Below are 23,332 nucleotides of genomic sequence, written 5' to 3'. Positions count from 1 at the left end.
TTAGGCATTCGAATATGTGTTGTATCCTTTAAAGCAGTAACTGTGGGAAATTTCCCCCCATTCATCATTTACTGAGCAGCCAGACACTACTTAACCTGTGTCTCAATTATAGAATAAAACAGGTATTATAACAGCACCTACCTTCTACGGTTATTATCAGGATTAAATGAGTTACATTTGTAAAGTACGTAAGATAATTCTGGTATACACTAGGTTCTATGTATTTATTAAGCTAAATAAAAATTGCATAAAATGTAAAAATATTGTGTAAAATGAGTCAGTGGATGTGGGCCTGATGGCTTTATAAGTAAAAGGAGTTACAGGTGTAGAGGACAGAAAAAAATGAATCAAACCTAGTTGGTTCACCTACTAAGAAGCCTACAACAACCATATAAACAAACAATAACAAAATATAGAAAATGTCACGTGCCTGGTCCACAGAGCATCTTTTTGAACAACCTCAAGTGGGAATAAAACTTAAAACTTTAGAGGAAAATTAAATGTGTATAAGTAGCTAACAGGTCATTCAAAACCTAGTCTGATAGATAAGTCAGTGACTAAACTATATTACTTCAGGTCAAAAAAAAGGCTGTGACAAAAAATGTTCCTGCGTCTGTGAACAAAAACTGATTCTAAAGTTAGCACTAATGGGAGTTTACAAAAAGGTCTGCGCAATGGACAGCACTTTTTGACTAATAACAGTTTTCCACAGTAACAGTCCTAAAGGGCAGTGTTTGGCTTTTTAAAAAATCACCTTTGACTGTAACGATGTACTCCTCTGCTGTGGGATGTTGACAGTGGGGAGGCTATAAGTTGATGTGTGGGGGTACAGAGTCGTGGAAACTATTCCTTCAGATCAATTTTGCTGTTAAACTAAAACTGCTCTATTAAAAAAAAAAGTCAATTTAAAAAACAAGTCACTTTCAATTCAATAAACCAACAAATGTTAAGCGTTTCCCTGAGTTCTGTGAGCTGCCCCAAATTAACTGAACCTAAAGAGGGGGTTGAGGGAACCCCAACTTGAAGCTGGTCAGTCAGAAGTTCCTGAGGCCTAGGCTTGTGACTGGTAGAGTAGGGGACAGTCTTGTGGACTGAGCCCTGAACCTCTGGGATCTGACACTATCTCTGGGTAGAGAGTATCGAAACTGAATTAGAAGACACCCAGCTGGTGTCTGCTGCTTGGTATGTGGGGCAAAGAAAACCCCACACATTTACTTACAGAAGTTGATGATTATTGTTGTGTAAGAGAGAGAATTTTCCCTACCTTCTTGATGTTAGTGAAGCAGGATTTGCTGGAAAGGCCCTGATTCACAGAAACACGTGGTTTGGGAATAAAAAGGATAAAAGGGTGGGGAATGGGGAATCCTTGATCACATGCTCACCAATGGTATGAAGCTGCAGCTGTGTTGGGATCAGCGACTAAAGGTTATAGTTACCAGTGGAATTTAGAGACAGATCCAACTCCAAGAGTTGGTTCACTGGATGTATAAGGAAATGTAAACTAATAAGAAAAAAGTGAAATATTTAATCCAATATTCAGTCTCTTGGTTACTGTTACCTATAATGGCTAAAATGAAAGTACATGAGGGTGCTAAGTAAGGACTGGAGGCTGGGCCCAGCTCAAATGTGGGTGTAAACTCAGGCTACCAGCCTCAAAGTCACCCACAAAGGAGAGAATTATGCAGAGACAACAGAAAGTAATGCTAAGCTCTGTGGTTACTAAGAAGGTAAGCCATGCGGGGGAAGGGCAAAACCTAGTAACTACTGAAACCAAAGGGTATAGTGTGAAGGAATTGTTACATCTTATAGACTGGTATCATCAGCTTCTTTAGGAACCTTTGCTAAAATGGACAATGAGAATGATTAAATTAGGGGCAGCATATTTTGTTTTAAATGCTATAGAGTGGAAGAGTATGTTTGGGTTGACACAGGATCCACAGCTCCCAAGTGAACAATCATGGATAGGGAGATATAATCCAGACACACAGATTATTCCCGAGGGAACAGCCAGCCAGGTAGACTGGATAAAAACCACTATAAGGTCTGTTTACCTGAAAATGGGGACTGCCTAATGTAATCTATAAATAACAAGTGTAACACACCAGATGGGGCACCAAAATGCTTTGTATGTAGGCCCTGTGAGACTGGCTTTGTGATGACAGGGATATTCACCTGCTGAATATGCCTGTTACCCAGGTCCTGGTAAATGCTATGGCTAAGGGGGTCCCTTCTACATGGGTACCCCATGTGATGGTACTGCAGAATCTATAAACAGTTCAAAAAGCCTTATCAAACTTGCTGTCTCAGCTTCTCCTCATGAGTCTTACAGATGCTAATAAAAACATTATGTTAACAAAAAATAGGGAAGGTAAAAGGGAGAGTCAAGGACTCACCCCAGAAAGGTGGAAATTTTTAAATGGTTATTAATAAGGTGAATAAAGAAAACACTGATGCAATGAAACTAAGAAGAAAAACAAAGGGAAGAGTCATGGGACTCACACCAGCAGGATGGAAATCTTTAGATGGTTATTAAGAAACAGAATGAATAAAACAGAAACCGATGGTGTTAAAACAAAGATCTTTGTGGAGTGACACGATCACGGCTCACTGCAGCCTAACCCTCCCTCCCACGCCCAGGCCCAAGTGATCTTCCCACCTCAGCCTCTGAGGTGCTGTAAAAAACCAGAACTGGCCAGGTATGGTGGCTCACGCCTGTAATCCAAACACTTTGAGGGGCTAAGGAGGGTAGATCACTTGAGGTCAGGAGTTCGAGACCAGCCTGGCCAACATGGTGAAACCCCATTTCTACTAAAAATAAAAATAAAAATAAAACTAGCCGGGCATGGTGGTGGGCACATGCAATCCTAGCTACTCAGGAGGCTGAGACAGGAGAATCAATTGAACTAGGGAGGTGAGGGTGCAGTGAGCCAAGATCGCGCCATTGCACTCCAGCCTGGGCAACAAGAGCAAAACTCCATCCCAAAAAAATAAAAACAGAAGATACTAAATGGATTTGGATGGCCAATCGTTATTTCTTCACACTAAAGAATTAGCCACACCTGGCTAATTTTTGTATTTTTTGTAGAGACAAGGTTTGCCATGTTGCCCTGGCTTGTCTCAAACCCCCGGGCTCAAGAGATCCATCCACTTCAGATTTCATAAGTGTTAGGATTACAGGTGTGAGATACCACGCCTGGCCTAAAACAAAGGTATTAATACAACACTACCAAAAGTTGGCTGGACCAAAGGGAGTCCCTCCTCATCTCCCACCATTAAAGGATGCCAAATCAGTTTACTGTATTTCTCCCAGTTTGAAGAAATGTTAAAAGCTGAAAGGTAAAGCAGGTCATGGTGGCCCAAGCCTATAATTTCAGCACTTTGGGAGGTAGAAGCGGGTAGGCTGCTTGAGCCCAGGAGTCTGAGACCAGCCTGGGCAACATGGCAAAACCCTGTCTCTACAAAAAATACAAAAAATTAGCCGGGTATTGTGATGCCTGCCTATAGTCTCAGCTACTCAGGAGGTGGAGGTGGGAAGATTGATTGTGCCCAGGAGGTTGAGACTGCAGTCAGCCAGGACTGTAAAACTGTACCCCAGCCTAGGCAACAGAATGAGACCCAGTCTCAAAAAAAAAGAGAAAAAAAAAGCTGGAAGGCAGATACTATAATGAAAAATGTGATCTGGCCTGGGACAATAGTGGGGGAAACTAATGAAGATAAAGACTGACAAAAGGGCTGGAGTTTTTAGGCTCAACTCTCAGCAGCAAGGAACCCAAAGCTTTTTGCACAAGAAGGGGTAAAATGGTCTGGGGGTGAAGTTCCTGAAAAGAGAACATAAAAATGTAAGTGTTAATAGGACTAGGAAAGTTGGTATATTTGAACACATTTCATATGAAGTGGTTGCATCTCTTTTACCTGATTATATCTTGGGAATGAATGTTGTTTCTGACTGGGGAATGTTTCCCCTACCTGGTATTGTAAAACAGAAGGCATGTAAATCTGACCTTTAGGCAATATTAACTGGATATGCTAAATGGGAACCAGAATTGCCTGAACCACAAAATGAAGAGTTGAAGCCAGAGTGCTGGGAAGGATAAATTCTCTACTTCATCACCCACTGTGGCAGAGCTCCTCAGGCTTATGGCTAAAGCCTCTGAGCACCTCCCAGTAACAACTACTGGGGTTTGGACTAGAGAATTTCCACTTGAGGGGCATTTACTGTCTTGCCCCTCAAAACATTAGCTGAAACTACCCTATGATACCTGAAATACCCATACTGTCTCCAGTGATATCAGAGAAACATTCTAATGGGGATGGCAGTGCCAGGAAGAGTTCATAATAAAATGGAAATAGTTTATGCTACCTGCGGAATGCAAGGAGGAGATAACACAAGCAAAGAGTTTATCTTCCCCTAGAACTGACTCTGGAACTGTGTGAAAAACTGCTGGATTCTAAAGTGTCGGATCAATGGCTCTCAAGAGCTGCTTAGTTAATAGATGGCAATTCTAAGGTAACTAATGCCAGGAAGAACTGCTCTGTTTGTCAGCAAGAGAGACAGAGACTGCTGATGACTACAGGACACAGACTCTGGTGGGAAGGCCGTGAACATGGCTGGCAAGTAAGACTGATGCTAGTAGCCCTGGGGAACTATAAATGGGTCTTGACAGGAACTGAAGCTGACTGTGCAGTAGGTTTTGCTTATCCAACAGAAGATAAAAATGCTCAATGTGCCATTAAAAAACCAGAACAGAAGATACTAAACTGATCTGGATGGCTGACCACATTTCTTTAGACCAAAGAATATACTGTACAGCTCATAATGTCCAACAATGGGCAGAGATATCTCCTCCTTAGAGTCATAGTTTGACAGAGAAGTAGAATGGGCAACTGAAACACGGGTTAGCTAAAATAGAGGGCAATTAAAGCATGAAGGGCTGGCTTATATACCTTCATGAGTGTGTACTCACACTCAACATGAGTGGAACTTGAGTGTCCCTGCTAGATTTTTGTTTTTCCTGTTGATGGGGAAGGGGGTTGGGGAGGATGCTGGTATGACTAATGTCTCTGCTGGTTTTGTTTTTCTTGATGATATGGGGAAGGGGGTTGGGGAGGATGCTGGTATGACTATGCAGTTCTTGCCAAGGGAGGAGTACACTGGTAAAATGACTACAATTTTTTTCTTCCTTCCCCAAATCATCTTAAAATTTTTTTTTTATTTATTTATTTTTTCTCCTCTATCTGATGCAGTGGTCCTAGGACCAGGGCTGCAAGAAGTGCTGAAACAGCAGGGATGATTTCTAAGAGGATGCGCGCGCGCACGCGCGCGCGCACACACACACACGACATTTAACTAAATTTCTAAGCATTATATGAAAATTCCTAAGGCATGGGGGTAGGTTTGTACCTTCACCCCATCTAGCAAAATTGGGCCTAAAGGTGAAAATAGCTACATTGCCTGGTGGTAAAAACAGCTCACTAGTTCAGCATCTACCTAACCTTACCCTGTCTGAATGTAGTGGACCGAGGAGCTACTTGCTTGACTTGTATTACTGCCAGCAATCTAGACCAGCACAATGGCAATTCTAATGTTCCTTCAAAAGGTGAAAAGGCTTGGGTATTAATAAAGAAAGGAAAGTAGCAGCTGAGAGTAAAGAAATGAATAAATGGGTCATTGAGGAAAATACAATATTACATTAACAACTCAGAAGAGAGTCTCAGAGCAAGAGATGATACTGTCTCTTAGCTCAATTATCCCAGATGTCTGAAAGAGTGAAGCTGTACATAACATGTACTGAGGCCACTCCTTTTGAAACCTGACAAGATTGGAGGAAATCTGCAAACCTGAGTGGCCTCATCCTGGGAGGCATTCATACAGTATGACGGACTGGACTAATTATTGATTTTGCGTGTGTGTATACATTTTTTTTTTTTTGAGACAGGGTCTTGCTCTATTGTCCAGGCTGGAATGCAGTGGCTTAACCATGGCTCACTGCAGTCTCAACTTCCGAGGCTCACGCAATCCTCCTGCGTCAGCCTTCCAAGTAACTAGGACCACAGGCGCCTGCAACCATGCCCAGGGCTGCACACTCATGGCTAATTTTTTAAATTATTTCTACAGATGGGGATCTTCCTATGTTTCCCAAGCTGGTCTCGAGCTCCTGGGCTCAAGTAATCCTCCCACCTTGGCCTCCCAAAGCAATGGGATTACAAGCATAAGCCACCGCACCCAGCCTATATTTTTTTATGTAAAGGATCCCTGGCCTGAGGGATCCATGGCCTGAGATGTTATGTACATTGGTTTTCTTTGACAACAGTTCCTGGCTTAAAACTCCCACAGCCCTTGTTACAGTCTTCAGTTACAATGTTGGGTATGTTAGGCTTCAGGGGCAGGCCTCTGACAGACTGTCTCCTGACCTCCTTTCACCTGCCCCAAGACAGGACTCTAATCTTCCCCACCTGTCTAATTGTACGTCTTAAACCCCACCATGAGAAGGTTCCACCCCGGGGGAAAAAATGCTGACATCATGAAACTTCCATAATAACCAAAGAGGACACAGTTCAGGGAGCTTCCGAATAGCTAAGCACATGGAGGTTCCTGTAGGATGGTACGCCCAGGGAGGGCATGGAAGCTTGGCCCCCCTTCTCCCATACCTCACCCTATATGTCTCTACTTCTGTTTCTTTTGCAATATCCTTTATAATACACCAGTAAGTGTTAAAAAAATAATAACATAAAATATACTTATATAGCATCCAGTATGTGCCAGGCCTTGTTTTGCACATCATATAAATATTAACTCATTTAAGCTTCATAAAAACCCTTTAAGTAGGCTGGGTGCGATGGCTCATGCCTGTAATCCCAGCACTTTGGGAGGCCAAGGTTGGCGGATCACCTGAGGTCAGGAGTTCAAGACCAGCCTGGCTAACATGGTGAAACCCTGTTTCTACTAAAAATACAAAATTAGCCAGGAGTGGTGGTGGGCGCCTACAATCCCAACTACTCAGGACACTGAGGCAGGAGAATCACTTGAACCCAGGAGACAGAGGCTGCAGTGAGCCAAGATCGCGCCATTGTACTCCAGCCTAGTCAAAAGAACAAAACCCCGTCTCAAAAACAAAACAAAAAAATAACTCTGTAAGTAGCTGCTATTAACAATCCACATGCCAGATACAGTGGCTCACAACTGTAATCCCAGCACTTTGGGAGACTGAGCAGGAGGATCAGGAGCAGCCTGGGCAACAAAGCAAGACCCTGTGTCTACAAAAAAACTTTTAAGTATTTGCTGGGTGTGGTGATGCACACCTATAGTCCCAGCTACTCAGGAAGTTGAAGCGTGAAGATTGCTTAACTCCAGGAGTATGAGGTTGCAGTAAACTATGATCACACTAGGTGACAGTGTGAGATCCAGTCAAAAGAAAAAAAATCTATCCACATTTTACAGATGAGAAACCTGAGGCAGGGATTAACTAAAGTCCTCAAGGACACACAGCTAGTAAGTGAACCCAGGCTGTCCAGCTCCAAGGGCCTGTGCTCTTGGCCACTCTATTCTTGCTATCTAATGTTCCCAAACTAGAAGCAGATCAGAAGCAAATCAGATTACAAAGTAAGAGAAGGAATGCTGTAGAGAGGCAGCTACATGACTAAAGGGAGAAGACTATTTTTTTTTTTTTTTTTTTGGAGACAGGGTCTTATTCTGTCAGCAAGGCTGTTTTCAAACTCCTGGCTTCAAGCAAATCTCCCATATCAGCAATCAGAGTTGCTGGGATTATAGGCACGAGCCACCATGCCCAGGCGTGCTCTTACTTATTGAATGTCAGTCATTTATTGTGACTGACATTCATTCACTAATAGGTACCTAGTAGTCCAACAAGGCAACTAATTATGTTATTTTTTTAAGAAGACAGGAAAGCTACACATTTCAGAAAAGTTCTCATTAAAAAATTCTATAGCTTAAAGAAATACAGTGTACTTATGCGGAAAATTTACCTACATGCAAATTTCAATCGTTCAACAGTGTCTACAGAAAAAAGTTATGTCACTTTAACTTAAAATGCCTCTACTATCTTTCTGTAGAGTGTTATGAGTAAAATACTATTTAGCTAGGATTCACTCTATTTGATTGGAAATGTTTTATTTAAATGTTCTTTTCTTACTGAGTTAACTGTATTCTGTTTCCAAAGGTGCAATGCTCCGTGGAAAGCATGAGCAATGATCATGGTGCCATCTTCATTGAACTGGCAATCATAAAATCCCAAAGTATTCCCACCGACTTCACCTACTCGAACCTGTACAATAACAGACAGAAAACAATTCTTAGCCAATAGTCTACATTTCTCATAAGAAACCACTGATTCTAGAGATTGTTAAATTTCCAGTATTTTAACGTACACAAAGAGTGAAAATTTGCATGTCTATCAATATAGACTTGGGATTTAAATACAGAGTTCACAAAACTTAATTTTCTGTTCCTTAAATATCTAAGATTTTTACCTGTTCTAGCCAAACTCCTGACTCTTCATCTGGAGCCCAGAGAATCATAGTTTTATCCATGGAGGCAGACAATAATCTCATTGGCTGCTGTAGAACACCATCTAAAAAATAAAACCTAATCCCTTTAGGTGATCAACAAGCATCATGTTTATAGATTACCAGAAAAAACAAAAACAAAAACAAAAAAACATGGGTACTGCAAGAATGTTCACTGCAGTATTATTTGTAACAGCAAAAAAGTGCAAACACCACAAATGTCTACCATTAGAAGAAAAGATAAACAGGTTGTAATATATTCAGACAGTATTACTGCACAATAAAGACAAATAACTAGAGCTTCACAAATCAATGTGGATACAGCTCTAAAACATGGTAAGCTAAAAAGGCAAGCTGTAAAAGAATACATATTGCTGCCAAGTTTTAATAGCTACAAAACAATATTGTTTATAGCTATATAGATGTGTAGCAACGGTATAAAAACATGCATGAAAATGATATGCACTGAATTCATTATTATGATTGCCTCTAGGAAAGGATGAAAGGGAAATGTTCAGGAAAGAATACATAACAGGGTCTTCAATATCCATAAATTCAACTTTTTTGTTTTTTTTTTTAAATATAGCAAACATGGCATAATGTAAGGAAGAATTGAATGGTGGTTTGCCTAAAAAGTAATTATTGCTGTTGTTGCCTTAGGGAAGAATATGAGGCTATGCCTCACCTACCTGTACACTCAGCACCAGCCTGAACATGCACAGAACTGTCACTCCATAATGGAGATAAAGGGCAAAAGAAAGATGGAGAAACAGAGTCTTACTTCCTCATAAATAATGTATCTCAGTGGTACCAACTTTGTTATTGCTGAGGGTAAAGGATCCAGTGAAGTTGGCTTGAGAGTCAGTTTTTCTTAAATCCCATAATAATCAAGCGGAAAGTTTTAAGCGAAAAACTTAATGGGTGTGTGGTAATCTCAGCACCATGGCAGGAATCACACATTTCCCACTTAGGAGTTCAATGTTCAATAGAATTGAGAGTCAAGCAGAATAGGAATGCAGCATTACACTTTGCCAACTTGAAAATGTCATGTACTTGAGATTTCTCATCATACTAAAAAAATTCTCCACTTGATTTGGTCGGCTTACCATGCCATAAAATTTAACTAGAATAAGGGATATGTGTACGATTTTCTTCCTACCTTTGTAAAAAACAGGTTGCCAGTGAACTGCATTTACCCAGTTTTCATGACCAGCTAGCACTGTCTCCAGTGTAACAGCAAATGTTATTTTAACACCTATAACAAAAGCAGTGAAGGTATTATTTCCTCAAAGCTCTTCTAAAAAGAATATTTTCATAACCAAGCCAGTTGGACAACTATGTAAAAAAAAAAAAAAAATTAGAACAAAATATGATAGTTGAGATTCAACAAAAAGAACATGCATTCTAAATTTCTTTAATCTCAACTACTGTTCAAAATTATAGGAGAAAAAGTTATTAATTTTTCCTTATATTTTGTTCTAGCTGGTAATAAATAAGTATTAAGGAATATCTTCTAGTTTTACAATTTTCTGAGACAGCTACTATTATATTACAATGAGGAAGGAAAAACAGACGTGCCAGCATCCTTATTATCCTCATTCATTATGAAAATTTAATAGCCTAAAATACTGGTATGGTTTGGCTCTGTGTCCTCACCTAAATCTCATCTTGAATTGTAATCTCCATAATTCCCACCCGTCAAGGGAGATTGACTTTCGTAGAGATGGGCGAGACTCCATCTCTATAAAAAATTTTTAAAATTAGGTGGGTGTGGTGGCATAGTTCTAGCTACTCAGGAAGCTAAGCCAGGGGGACCACTTGAGCCAAGGAGTTCAAGGCTGCAGTGAGCTGTGATTATGCCACTGCAATCCAGCCTGGGTAAGATGCCTCAAAAAAAAAAAGAAGCCAGGCACAGTGGCTCACACCTGTGATCCCAGCACTTTGGGAGGCCAAGTCAGGTAGATTGGAAGGCGGATCACCTGAGGTCAGGAGTTTGAGACCAGCCTGGCTAACATGGTGAAACCCCATTTCTACTAAAAATATAAAATAATTAGCCAGGCGTGGTAGCTCACGCCTGTAATCTCAGCTACTCAGGAGGCTAAGGCAAGAGAATCGCTTGAACGTGGGAGGTGGAGGTTGCAATGAGCCAAATCATGCCATTGCACTCCAGCTCGGGCAACAAGAGTGAAACTCTGTCTCAAAAAAAGAAAAAAAAGAACAAAGAAATTTCAGGTAGGAATCTAGGAATCTGACACTTGTGAAAAACTAACCTTCACATAGGTGTGTGGTGGGAAAAGAAATGAACCAACTAGGAGACCTAAGTATTTTTATATCAGGTATTTTCATTATTACTCACTTTCATTTTCTACAGTAAAAGTATTTTCTTTCAGTCTTATGTTATCGTCATCCTGAGTTTCTAAAGATGTTGACTTTATATAGAGCTTCCATATTCTTATCAGGCAATCTTGTGAACAGCTTGCTAGGAACAGATCTTTACCTAATTAAAAAAATAAGTTGTTATTAATTTTAAAACATTATACTGTGAAGTTTAGGTAAAGACTTTTTTCTCTATAATACATATATTTCTATTGTTTCCTTACCCTTCAATTCATTTGACCTATATTCATTTTTAGTAACACTGACAAATATGCATACAATACTAATACATGTTTAAAACATGTAGTACTCATATATAGTCTACTAAGCTCTACAAAGAACTTTACAAGAAGGTCTGCATGTGAATAAGACGCTAGTATCATCTAATAAATATCAATTTTTTAAATCCTTTACCACCCAACTAACAACCAACAAAAGGGATAAGCATCCTCTTTTCTCATTGGGACAACAGAAAAACATGACATATAAATAAAACTTAAAAATTAAAACATAAAAGCCTGCTTTCTTGGAAGTAACATATACTTTCTCCCATTATAGGTGCATGAGCAAAATTACATACTGACCAAAGGCTGCCCATTCCACTCCTCTAATCCAATCCTCATGTCCAGAGAGAGAAAGCACTTTCTGAAACTAATAAGATAAAAATCATTGGGCTTGATGTAAGAATTTAACAACTTCATATATACCAGTGACATCATTTGGTCTCAGACAGTCCTACTGCAATGCTCTTTTACTGAGAACACTATCTGATTAGACAGGAAAAAGCTTTCCTTTGGCAATGAAAAACCCATCACATAATATCTAAATCACTAACTGGAGCAACTCTGAGTAGATAATATAATATTTGTAATCTCAAATATTTTAAATGTTTACAAGATAAAATGGTACCTACTGTAGATACAATATAGAGAAAAGGTGGGTTGGGCACGGTAGCTCACACCTATAATCCTAATACCTTGGGAGGCTGAGGTGAGACTATCACTTGAGGCCAGGAGATTGAGACTAGCCTGGGCAAAAAAGTGAGGCCCTGTGTCCACAAAAAATTTAAAAATTAGCCAAGCATGGTGATACACACCTGTGGTCTCAACTACACAGGAGACTGAGGCAGGAGGACTGCTTGAGCCCAGGAAGTCAAGACTACAGTGAGCCATGTTCTCACCACCGTACCAGCCCAGGAGACACAACAAGAAAAAAAAAAAAAAAGGCAGGGTGTGGTGGCTTACACCTGTAATCCCAGCAGCACTTTGGGAGGACTAGGTGAGCAGATCACTTGAAGTCAGGAGTTTGACACAAGCCTGACCAACATGGAGAAACTCCATCTCTACCAAAAATACAAAATTAGCCAGGCATGGTGGTCCATGCCTGTAATCCCAGCTACTTGGGAGGCTGAGGCAGGAGAATCGCTTGAACCCAGGAGGCAGAGGTTGTGGTGAGCCAAGATTGCACCATTGCACTCCAGCCTGGGCAACAAGAGCAAAACTCCGTTTAAAAAAAAAAAAAAAGTTGAATAGATGGACTTTCACAACCATTTTTAACCTTCTTATAGAATGCAAAGAAAGAAGTATCCTCACTATTAAATAAATAAGTCTAGAGTTAGTCAACCCCTTTCTAAGTTTCTCTCCTTTAGTTTAACTACTCAAAGTATAAGAAAAGCTCAGAAGAGCAAATAAACACTACTAGGAATGCTTCATTGTAGGTATGTTACATCTCATTTAAATTTTTAAGAGAAAAACAACTACCACAGCATCTTCCATCTCTCCTCCCCCACCTAATGACCTTTCCCGCTAACAACTCTGAGCCTGATGGCTAAGGCAGCGGTTACTTCATGTTCAGAGTAGACAAGCATCTTAACAGAGGACTGTCAAAAAAAAATTCTTCTATTGGATTACTTTGGTTTAGATTAGAACATTCCTAAAATTCTATAGTCTGGATATAGTCTGTATTGAGATATTACTAAGCAGAGCATAATTCCAGCCTCTTAATAATATTATTACCTGATCATTTTGTTGAGCAAATAAGTGAATTCTGCAATCATCATCGCCACATGCTAATATTGGTACTGGGGGGCAGAAAAAAAACGGGCTTTACTGTGAGTTCTCTATTCTACTACATATTATGATTATCAACTATCCTGGATTGTAAGGTCTAAGTAAAGAATCCTGACTTCTATTTCCCACACCACTACATGAATAATTAATAATGCTCAAGCTCTGCAGGAATACAATGAACATTCTAAAATGTCGTATTCAGTGGTTACTTGGTAAATAATGACTATTAGATGAGAATCCAGTCCTTCCCTCCATTCGATGCCACCTACGATAGAAGTGGAAAAATAAGCTCAAGAGCAAGTAGAGAGCATTTTCACCATGTCAGCCAGAAGACCAAGACGAAAAGTCATTAAGACAACTAAATAATGAACAGCTACTATAAGCCCCAGCATTATGGCTACTGCACACAGATTTAAGAGTATGTTTGTTACTTTGAGGACCTTATATTTTGTTTGAAAACCTTGTTTTATTTTGTTTAAAACAAAATAAAAGGCTGGGTGCAGTGGCTCACGCTTGTAATCCTAGGGCGTGTGATCCTTTGGGAGGCTGAAGTGGGCGGATAACCTGACGTCAGGAGTTTGAGACCAGCCTGGCCAACATGACAAAACCCTGTCTCTACTAAAAGTACAAAAATTATCTGGGCATGGTCTGTGATCCCAGCTTCTCAGGAGGCTGAAGCAGGAAAATCACTTGAACCCAGGAGGCAGAGATTGCAGTGAGCCGAGATCACACCACTGCACTCCAACCTGGCTAAAAATCTATACAAGGCTATTAGCCAGGCATGGTGGCATGTGCTTGGAGTCCCAGCTACTCAGGAGGCTGAGGTGAGTTGTGATCGCACCACTGTACTCCAGCCTGGGCAACAGAATGAGACCCTGTGTCAAAAAAATAAAAAATTCAAAAAGCTATGCAAGGGGATCCAGATGCAGTGGCTCATGTCTGTGATCCTAGCACTTTGGGAGGTGGAGGCAAGAGAACCACTTGAATCCAGGAGTTCAAGGCCAGCCTTGGGAACATAAAGAGACCCTGTCTCTACAAGAATAAAAAAATTAGCTGGATGTAGTGGAGCATGCTTGTAGTTCCAGCTACTTGGCTAAGGTAGGAACATTACCTGAGCCCAGGAGTTTGAGGCTGCAGTGAGCTATGATCACCACTGCACTGCAGCCTAAGTACAATCTCTAAAAAATAAATAAATAAATTTTAAATTTTAAAATTTTAAAAAGCTATGAAAGATGTGACTATAAAATTATTTTCTTTAATAAGATGAAAAAATTATTAATAATTTGCTTTACCAAAGGGCAGCCCTAATGACTCTGCCAGATAAAACAGGGACTTTTTCTAAGGACATGCCTTGCCACCAAGTGTGTTTTTCAAAGATTTTCTTACTATTTAGATCAACTACCAAAAAACAAACAAACAAAAAACACACCAGTCACTTGGCCTGAATGCAGATGGAATAAATGAAATTCTATGTGTGATACCAGAATATATGCAGCTTCTCTTTCCACAGAGCCTTGCACAAAATGGAGGTCCTGCCTCTCTCCATTTGGCCTATCTTCCAGGTAACTGTGGAGGCAAAGAGGCTGACTCACTCACACTGGCTATTATCTTTGTAGAAGATACTCAAAGATAAGTACAGATGGGTTTCACAACAAAAGGGAAATTTTTCTGTTTGGAGATTTTAAGTGGTCTTGGGCAAAATGTCATTATGCAGGATGTGAGGGAGCTATCATTTTGAGAGAAATGCTCACTTGCTATCTTCATTCATCACTTTTTCAACTTACCCCAGACCTTCACCTTCTAAAGAATTAGATACTTTCTCCAAATTAGATCTATGTACATCCATAGTATATTTGATAACAGTATCAATGTTGAGTATACAGTAAGTCAAATTATCAATAGCTATCAAAATCCTAATAAACCCCCCTTAACTTTATGTTCTATACTAAGATTATTTGAATATTATAATCAAAGTATGTTATTCACATCTTAACTTGCTTCACAGAAACATTTAGGCACAAAATTAAATTAAGACCCAATATATTTCTTTTAAGTTCTAATCATATGACAATATGCAAATATACTGCTCTTTTAATATATACTTAGCAGGATACTCACCATCAGTATTTGGCAAAAAAGACAAGCAGAGAGCCAGAGCAAATCCATTTCCAAAGTTTAAAGTCTGAAGGGACGTTACTAAGAAATAATAAAAAACACCATGAACAACTACCTCAGAGCTTATCCAACCGGAGAGGTGGGTAACATCATCACAGTCCCGGGTAATAGCACAGAGATGAGATAAGTCAATCCTGAGCCCCGCACCGACCACGTGAAGTTAAATAGCCAAATTGTAACAATGTTACAGAGGGCAAAATGACTTACATAAAAAAATTCTGGCATAGATAATTTTAAATAAGTGTAAAAGAAAACTTTAAATTAGAATTATAATATTTTTAAAGTTGCTTGAAAGTTTTAAAAAATTATATATATGCTCTTCTAGTTGTCATTCATTTGATAAATATTATTTCGTTTGTCTGGATTATCATGTCTCCAAACCTACCTTCTGAACCCTTTTTAGACCAGAGTCGAACAGTACTATCTGCAGCTGCAGAAGCAATCAGTGTACATAATGCAGGATCTGATGTCCTCCTCTGGTAAACAGCATGCACCGCATAAACAGGTCCTTCATGGCCTTGAAGATGGACTGCTTTTAAAAGCTGAATCAGAAAGAATAACAGAAGCATTGTGGGGGAAAAAAAGGAATTTTTTTAACCTTTATTTAATTGGATAAAGATATCAATAAAACGTCTGACCAGAAATGGGTCCTCTAAGTTGAAAAGAATAAAACTTTTCAAGAAGTCTGTCTGACCATATCAACAACACATAAAACGTGCATACCCTGTGACACAGCAATCTCCTATCTAGGGATCTACTCTGAGGAGACAATAGCACTAGAGTAACAAATATTAAAGACAAATGAATATTGACCACTGTTTATAATAGTGAAAAACTGCAATCAACCTAAAGACAGGCAACTAATTAAATTACTGTAGACATATAATGTAGCCAACAAAAAGGATAATGTAGATAAATATATGCTTATTACCATGGCAAGATGTCCATGACATTGGTGTTTCTGAAGAATACAGGTCAGTTTTGTGGGATATTCCTCCATTTGGATTGATTAGTCTGATTTTCATTATGAATAGATTTAGGATATACATTCTGACAGCATTACTACATAAGTATATCCCATCAAGAGGCAAGTGATTTCAGTTTGTCCAAGTTTTAGTGACGCTAACCTTCATATTTAGTAGAAGTATTATCTGCCAGGTTTTTTCACTGTGACGTTAATTTTTTTTTTTTTTTTTTTTTTTTTTGGTGCTGAGTATATTTTGGGATTGAATAAACATTCTATTCCCCATCAAACTTTTACTAAGTACTTTTAGCATCCACTCAGGATACTTGCCTAAATCAAGTAGGTCTGCAAAATGAAAAATTGGCAAAGAGAAGTGGGAAATTCCATTTGCTTATCAAGTCTATCTGCTTGTCATCAAGATTATTCCCTCTGGCATTTCTTCTACTGATGTTTTGGGTTTATTTTTTTTAAGTTTCAAGTGTGTGATATTCCACCACTTCTTTTAAAAGGTATCTTCTATGAACTGTCTGCTGAAATACTGAAATACTGGTGTTCCTTAAATGTCTTTTCAGTTGTTTTTCCAATTATAATACTTACTAAAGAAGGTATGTAATACTCACATATAAGGGTCTGTACACTAACTTTCTTGAGAATCATTAGCCTTTGACTTCTTGGAAAAAACACTTAACCCAGGTGTGGTGGTATGTGTCAGCAGTCCGTTACGTGGGAGGCTGAGGTAGGAGGATTACCTGAGTCCAGGAGTCCCTGGCTATAGCGCACTAACATCGTACCTATAAACAGCCACTGCACTCCAGCCTGGGCAATACAGCCAGATCTCACCTCAAAAAGGTTAAAAAAAAAAAAAACCCTCAGGTACAGTTTAATCTGTTATGCATAATTATACACATATAACTAGAGATGTGGAATGACTTTCATCAGAAAGTTAACTCTGCTCAGATTTTGTACAGGTTTTTCCTTCTTTATACTTTTCATATTTATAATCTTTTTTTATTTTTTACAAGTCTGTCATTACCCCCTAAAAATATTAGATCTAGTGAAAATACTCATTGCACACCTTTAAGCAGGTATAGCTCAATCAGATAATTTTTAAAAACATAATATGACAGAAGTGTGGGGTAGCACTGAGGAGAGTCTTGTAAGTCTATATTCGTACAGCAAAAGCATTGAAAACAGATCAGCCCATGTAAGAACAGTTTGAAAATCATTCCAAAATGACAGGAAATTCACAGAGACAGTTAACAGCATACAAATATGGGAGTAGAAATCAGAGCAAAGGGTACAAGGGCCTGAGTAGTACGTAAGATATAGCATTTGCATTGCTGATGAGCAAGATTTAGGAAAAGTCATAAAGGAGTAACACAGTTAAATTGAAGGAAAAAATTAAAACTAAAAGTAAATGTAACAGTCATTTCTGAGACCAGCCTGGGCAACAAAGTTAACACTCCATCTCTACAAAAAAATACAAAAATCAGCCAGGCATGATGTCAGGAACCTGTAGTCCCAGCTACTCAGGAGGCTGAGGTGAGCCATGATCCGCGACACTGCACTTCAGCCTGGGTGACAGAGTGAGACTCTGCCTCTTAAAAAACAAACAAACAAGATCATTTCTTATGATTATAAACATGTCTACCCACCTGATTATCCTCTATTTCCCAGTGAATCACCTGATTATCAGATCCTCCAGAAACTAATTCCGTAGAAGAGGCTGAAAAAAATTATATTTCAGTAAACATCTTTATTCATTTTTTTCCGCAATTTTTTAAAAGTTTCCAAGCTATACCAAAGAACAATATCCCTGTACCCTCTACCTAGATTCACAAACTGGTAATATTTTGCCATATTCGCTTAATATCTCACTCTTCATATACATATATATATATATATATATACACACACACACACACACACACATACATACACAACTTTTTTAGGAGGCAAACTACTTAAAAATAAGTGGCAGACACTGTGATCTCTGATCCTCAAAGACCATATATCTCCTAAGGATGAAAACACTTTCCTACATTACCTCAATACAATTAACACATTCAAGAATTCTAACATTGCTAAGTATTATTATGTAACATATGGTCCATATTAAAATGTCCCAATTGTCCCAGTAATATCTTTTATAACTTTGTTTGGGATGCAGAATCTAAGGAAACACACTGAACATTTGGATATCACATCTTTTTGGTCTTCTTTAACCTAGAACAGTTTCCTACTCCCCCTCATTTTTGTGACAAGGACAGTGCCCGGCAGTTGTTTTGCAGAATGTCCCTCAATCCCTGTTTGACTGTTTCCTCATGATTAGATGCAGGCTAAACACTCTTGGCAGGAACATTATATGAAATGTTGTAGTCACGTGATACTATCAAGAATATGACTTATTTTTGAAATTAGAAACATACTTCAAAATAGATCTTTTAAACACTTGAAACTTCTCAGCGATAACAGAAGAAAAAATAGTACCAAAAAAGGGGCAAATAACCTAATTTGGGCTTGAATTTTCTTTTTATTTGTTTCAGAGAAGCAGCTGGCATAGTCTAAAGAGCATTAGATTTGTACTCAGAAGGCCCAGGTTCAAGTCCTAACTCTGCTGCCAGCCAACTGTGATCACAGGCTTCAACTGCATGAGTCACAGAAATTAAGCCACTTAACAAAATATGTGATTTTAACAATGTCTATACATAAAATAATACGTAAAATTCAGACATAATAAAAACACGAAATGATATTAAAATTTTATCACTGATAAAGGATTGGAAAGGCTATCTGCATTATCGGCAGTTCGATTAAAGGAAATCAATCATCATAGTTATAGATCACAGTAATAAGCAATTCATTTTATGTAACCTCACTTTTAAAGGGAAGATAAAATATACAAGCCCAAATTAATATTTTATAACAAATCCCTATACTGAAAGTCAGTCTTTGATGTTATTTGGTGGCAATTAATATAATTACAATTGTGTTTTATTATCCACACTAACAGCCACCCCTTGTACCATTTAATGATTTTTATTGACCTGACATGTGACTAATCCTACAGACGCAAATAAAGTAGCTTATTAAACTTTTTAAAACATCATTTATAAAATCACAGCAAAGTCTTAATAATTTAGGTAATTCTGCATTTGTGCCTGGCTCAAAATGCCCTGAAATGTTTGTGGAATGAAAAATAAAATTCAGAATCCATAACAATACTACAGTAAGCATATTTAAGATAACTAAAGAACTATCATAGGATTTTGGGAGCACCATCTAAACGCAACCAATATTTCAACTGAAAATTCTGGACTCAGGATCTTAGAAATGGAAGAGACCTGGAGATAATCTTGTCCAGAAATCTTCAAAACATTTGGTCTTAGAATTCCTTTATAGTCTCAAAATTTTTGAGGACCCCCCCAGAAGTTTTTGATTACATGAATCATGTGTACCAATATTGGAAATTAATACTGAAAATTAAAACTGAGAAATATAAAAAATATATGTTTAACCATTTACTTAAAAATAACAATGGGTTCCACGATACGTTAACATACATAACATTTTGATAGGGAAAATCCCCAATGGTTTCCAAAACAAAAAATCAACAAAAAAGAGGAACTCTTTCACATTTCTACAAATCTCTTTAACATATGATTTTATTTGAATATAGCCGGATTTTCCTATCTGCTTCTGTATTTAATCTGCTGCAGTATCACACATCATGTGGCTGCTGGAAAACACTGTACATTCATGACAGAATGAGAATGAAAACTATGAATAACTTCTTGATATTATTATGAAAATAATTTGATCTCATAGGTCTTACAAACAGATTCTAAGACTCCCTTTTTCTAGTCCAATCTTTTACTTTTGAGACGTAACTAAGGTGCAAACTACGGTCAAATGAGATGCAATGTCTTGCCTAAAAAAGCAATAGCTGGCCAGGTACAGTAGCTCATACCTGTAATCCTAGCACTTTGGGAGGCCATGGAGGGAAGACTGCTTGAGATTAGGAGTACAGAGGAGACTGGGCTATGGCGCTGTCTTAAAAAAAAATACTAGAGAGGTATCATGCCACACACCTGTGGTCCCTACTACCGCAGGGAACTTTTGAGGGAGCCACTGCATTCCAGCTTGGGACAAGTGAGATCCTGTCTCTAAAAAAAAATAAACATTCTAGTCTCCAGCCATTTAGCTAAAAAGAGTAAACAGACAACCTACAAAATGGGAGAAAAAATTACAAATAAAATGTAAAAAAAAAAAAAAAAAAAAAAAAACAAAAAAAAAAAAAAAAAAAAAAAAAAAACCCAAAAATTTAAAATAATAAAAGAAAAAATAATAAAAAGAAAAAGCAATAGCTTGTTTGTGGCAGAAACAGACCTAGAAGTTGAATCTCTGAATCACAGCCTCAGTGTAGGCCCTGCTTACAAGTTTTTAAAAGTTTATGGGCAACTGGGGAGGTGGGATGGGATTCTGCCAAAGTCTAGGGCTGCACTACCCTCATCCTAAGCACTGCTGTATAATCCAAGCTTCAACGTCTACAAAGTAAAAATACAGTTTAGATATTTTACTGGGCATATCATTTTTCTTCTATTTCTCCAACTGCATAACAGCATATAAGATAATAATACACATTAAGAGAAGTGATGAGAAAAAATGGCTAATGATACTTTATCAGAAAACAATTGAGAACAACTTTAACAATCTGGTTAATACTTACAGCCATCCTGTTTACAAATCCACTGTATGCAATTGACTCGGGCGGTGTGACCATTCAGGTTGGTAACAACAACCCTTTTCTTTAGAGAAAAAAATACCAGTTTGTAAATTGGCATTTATCCTTCAGAAAAATTAATAAATAAGTAAAAACAGATTTCAGTGTTTTGGATGCTAATAAAAAGATCAGGATTACATAAAACAGATTTGCCTTCTTCAATCCATAAACTTGTATCCATGGCTTAAGTTATCCATTCCTCTAAATTAGTCCTGCCTTTCCTGATACTCCACTTTCCCCGCATCCTGTCCTGTCATTACACTGAGCTCTCAGGTCTGCACCCGCCTGGTTCTACTCACCTCCTACAATGTCCACATCCTTCTCACCCAGGCAGCCTGTCCTGACACAAGCTAAACAAGCAGCTGCTTCCTTGGAAGCAGGCCCACCATGCTTGCACCAATCTGAGGGTTCCACTGGCCAAAAAAAAAGTCCTTCAATAGATGAATTTGTGATTAATGGGTACAAGTTCACAGTTCACTTTGCATGCCATGGCCAGACAGTGGGTTTTTCAGCCGCAGTGGCACTATGTCACAAGGCCACAACTACTAAGGATCTCACACATCAGGATTCCTGCAGGGCCTACTGCCAGATTCCCCACAGATCCTCAACAAGCTGCTTTCACCAACCTCACCCCAAACTTGGAGCTCTTATATTTCACATATCATTAAATTTTAACTATGACTACTGCGTCTCCCTCCTTACAGCCCCTTTCTCTATTCATTGCCAATGGCAATGGCTTTGAATCTGCTTATATGTCAGCTAGAATTCTCATGGCGAAGAAAAAGGAAGAGGCAAACATGCATAAACTAATATATTTCACATACAGGTTATTTGGGGTTGTAAAGCAACTTACTGTATTTCATTGTCTCTCCCACTAGACTGAGAATTCCTTGATGGCCACGCGTTATCTTTATTATCTGTGTCATCATCACTCAGCCCAGGGCTAACACACAGATGGTCCTCAAAGATTTGCCGAATGAGCATCATTCCCAAAACTTTTAGTATTTGACATGCTTCTATTCCTATATTTACTTAAAAGCCCAACCAAGGCCAGGTGCAGTAGCTCACGCCTGTAATCCCAGCACTTTGGGAGTCTAAGGCAGGTGGATCACTTCAGGCCAGGAGTTCAAGACCAGCCTGGCCAACACAGTAAAACCTGTCTCTGCTAAAAACACAAAAATTCGCCAGGCATGGTGGTGCACACCTGCAATCCCTGCTACTGGGGAGGCTGAGGCATGACAATCACTTGATCTTGGGAGGCGGAGATTGCAGGTTGCACTGAGCTGAGATTGTGTCTCTACACGCCAAGAAAAAAAAAAAAAGCCCAACCAGCAACTATTTAACAGGAAAAAGTCCTTTTTAGACTCAAAACTTTTTTCTAAATATGCTAAAATTCACTAGCTCAGCCACCAGGTTATCATTTAAAATATGATGGAAAGCATAGGAACAAATCTATTCAACTGCTACAAAAACATGGGATTCTACAGCTGAATCAGAATGGGCCTGCTGGGGTCTCTCTCACTTATAATCTGTCCTTGCCTCATGGTCCCTTTAAAGTTTACCCTTGTTTTTCGCACTTGCTTTTGCCATTCGGGAATGCAAATAATAAACCGCGAAGAGGCAAGCAAGCTCAAGATGGGGTAATGTGGATAAAAATATTTGACATATAAATTTGAATCAGCAAAGGGTGTGAGAATATAATTATTATTATTTGAGATAGGATCTGGCTCTGCTGCCCAGGCTGGAGTCCGGTGGTGTAACCCCCATCCACTGTAGCCTCAAACTCCTGCTCCCACCTCAACCTCCCCAGTAGCTGGGAATGCAGGCGCACACCACCACAACCAGCTGTTTCTTAATTTTTTGTACATCCAGCTATTTGCTTTTTAATTTTTTGTAGAGACTTGGGTCTCGCTATGTTGCTAAGCTGGTATTGAACTCCTGGACTTAAGTGATGCTCCCGCCTCTGCCTCCCAAGGCTGGGATTGCAGGAATAAGCTATGCTCCCGGCTAATAATGAAATTTTTAATCAAATTAACAAAGCAATATGATCAGAAATGCATATAGCCATCTCTTGCGTTGTATTTTAACTTTCAGCATTTTACTTTTTATACTTTGCCTCCTTTTGAGATGCAAGACTAACTGTATTGACCTAAATTAAATTAGCCAGTGGGAATGGGGTTATAATGAATTCTGGAGAGCATGCAAAAACTATTCACTTGAGAAATTTGGTAAGGAAAATGCCAAGAAAATAACCAACTGACTGGGTGAAGTCGAGGGAAGTCCTGTCTTATAATCAGTGCTTAGGATCCCCATCCCCTATTACTTTTCCCCCAAACTGGCACTTTCCCTAAGAGGTCCATTCCTGTAGCTAAAACACAGGTAACATTTCCTTGAAATTTAATACCACTAAAGTTCATTAACCAAAACTGAAGGAAATACAGA

General features: G+C 38.8%; 1 protein-coding gene across 2 annotated transcripts in view; it reads right to left on the bottom strand.

The window, feature by feature from the left end:
• ELP2 (elongator acetyltransferase complex subunit 2) overlaps positions 1-23,332 on the bottom strand; it is a 44,465-nt gene that overhangs the window by 20,349 nt on the left and 784 nt on the right. Inside the window, exons 2-11 of one of the 2 annotated variants that reach the window (XM_017505814.2) lie at positions 20,837-20,915; positions 17,763-17,833; positions 15,529-15,685; positions 15,087-15,164; positions 12,915-12,979; positions 11,484-11,550; positions 10,880-11,020; positions 9,683-9,778; positions 8,488-8,588; positions 8,151-8,282 (exon numbers count right to left, since the gene is read on the bottom strand). In XM_017505814.2, coding sequence (XP_017361303.1) covers positions 8,151-8,282; positions 8,488-8,588; positions 9,683-9,778; positions 10,880-11,020; positions 11,484-11,550; positions 12,915-12,979; positions 15,087-15,164; positions 15,529-15,685; positions 17,763-17,833; positions 20,837-20,915 — 987 coding nt within the window. The remainder of the gene's footprint in view (positions 1-8,150; positions 8,283-8,487; positions 8,589-9,682; positions 9,779-10,879; positions 11,021-11,483; positions 11,551-12,914; positions 12,980-15,086; positions 15,165-15,528; positions 15,686-17,762; positions 17,834-20,836; positions 20,916-23,332) is intronic. The other variant, XM_017505815.2, reaches the window with a different exon arrangement.

This window comes from Cebus imitator, unplaced genomic scaffold (assembly GCF_001604975.1).
Source record: "Cebus imitator isolate Cc_AM_T3 unplaced genomic scaffold, Cebus_imitator-1.0 Scaffold342, whole genome shotgun sequence".
Classification (NCBI taxonomy): domain Eukaryota; kingdom Metazoa; phylum Chordata; class Mammalia; order Primates; family Cebidae; genus Cebus; species Cebus imitator.
The sequence above is the reverse complement of the archived record's forward strand: the minus strand, read 5'-3'. Positions and strand labels throughout refer to the sequence as shown.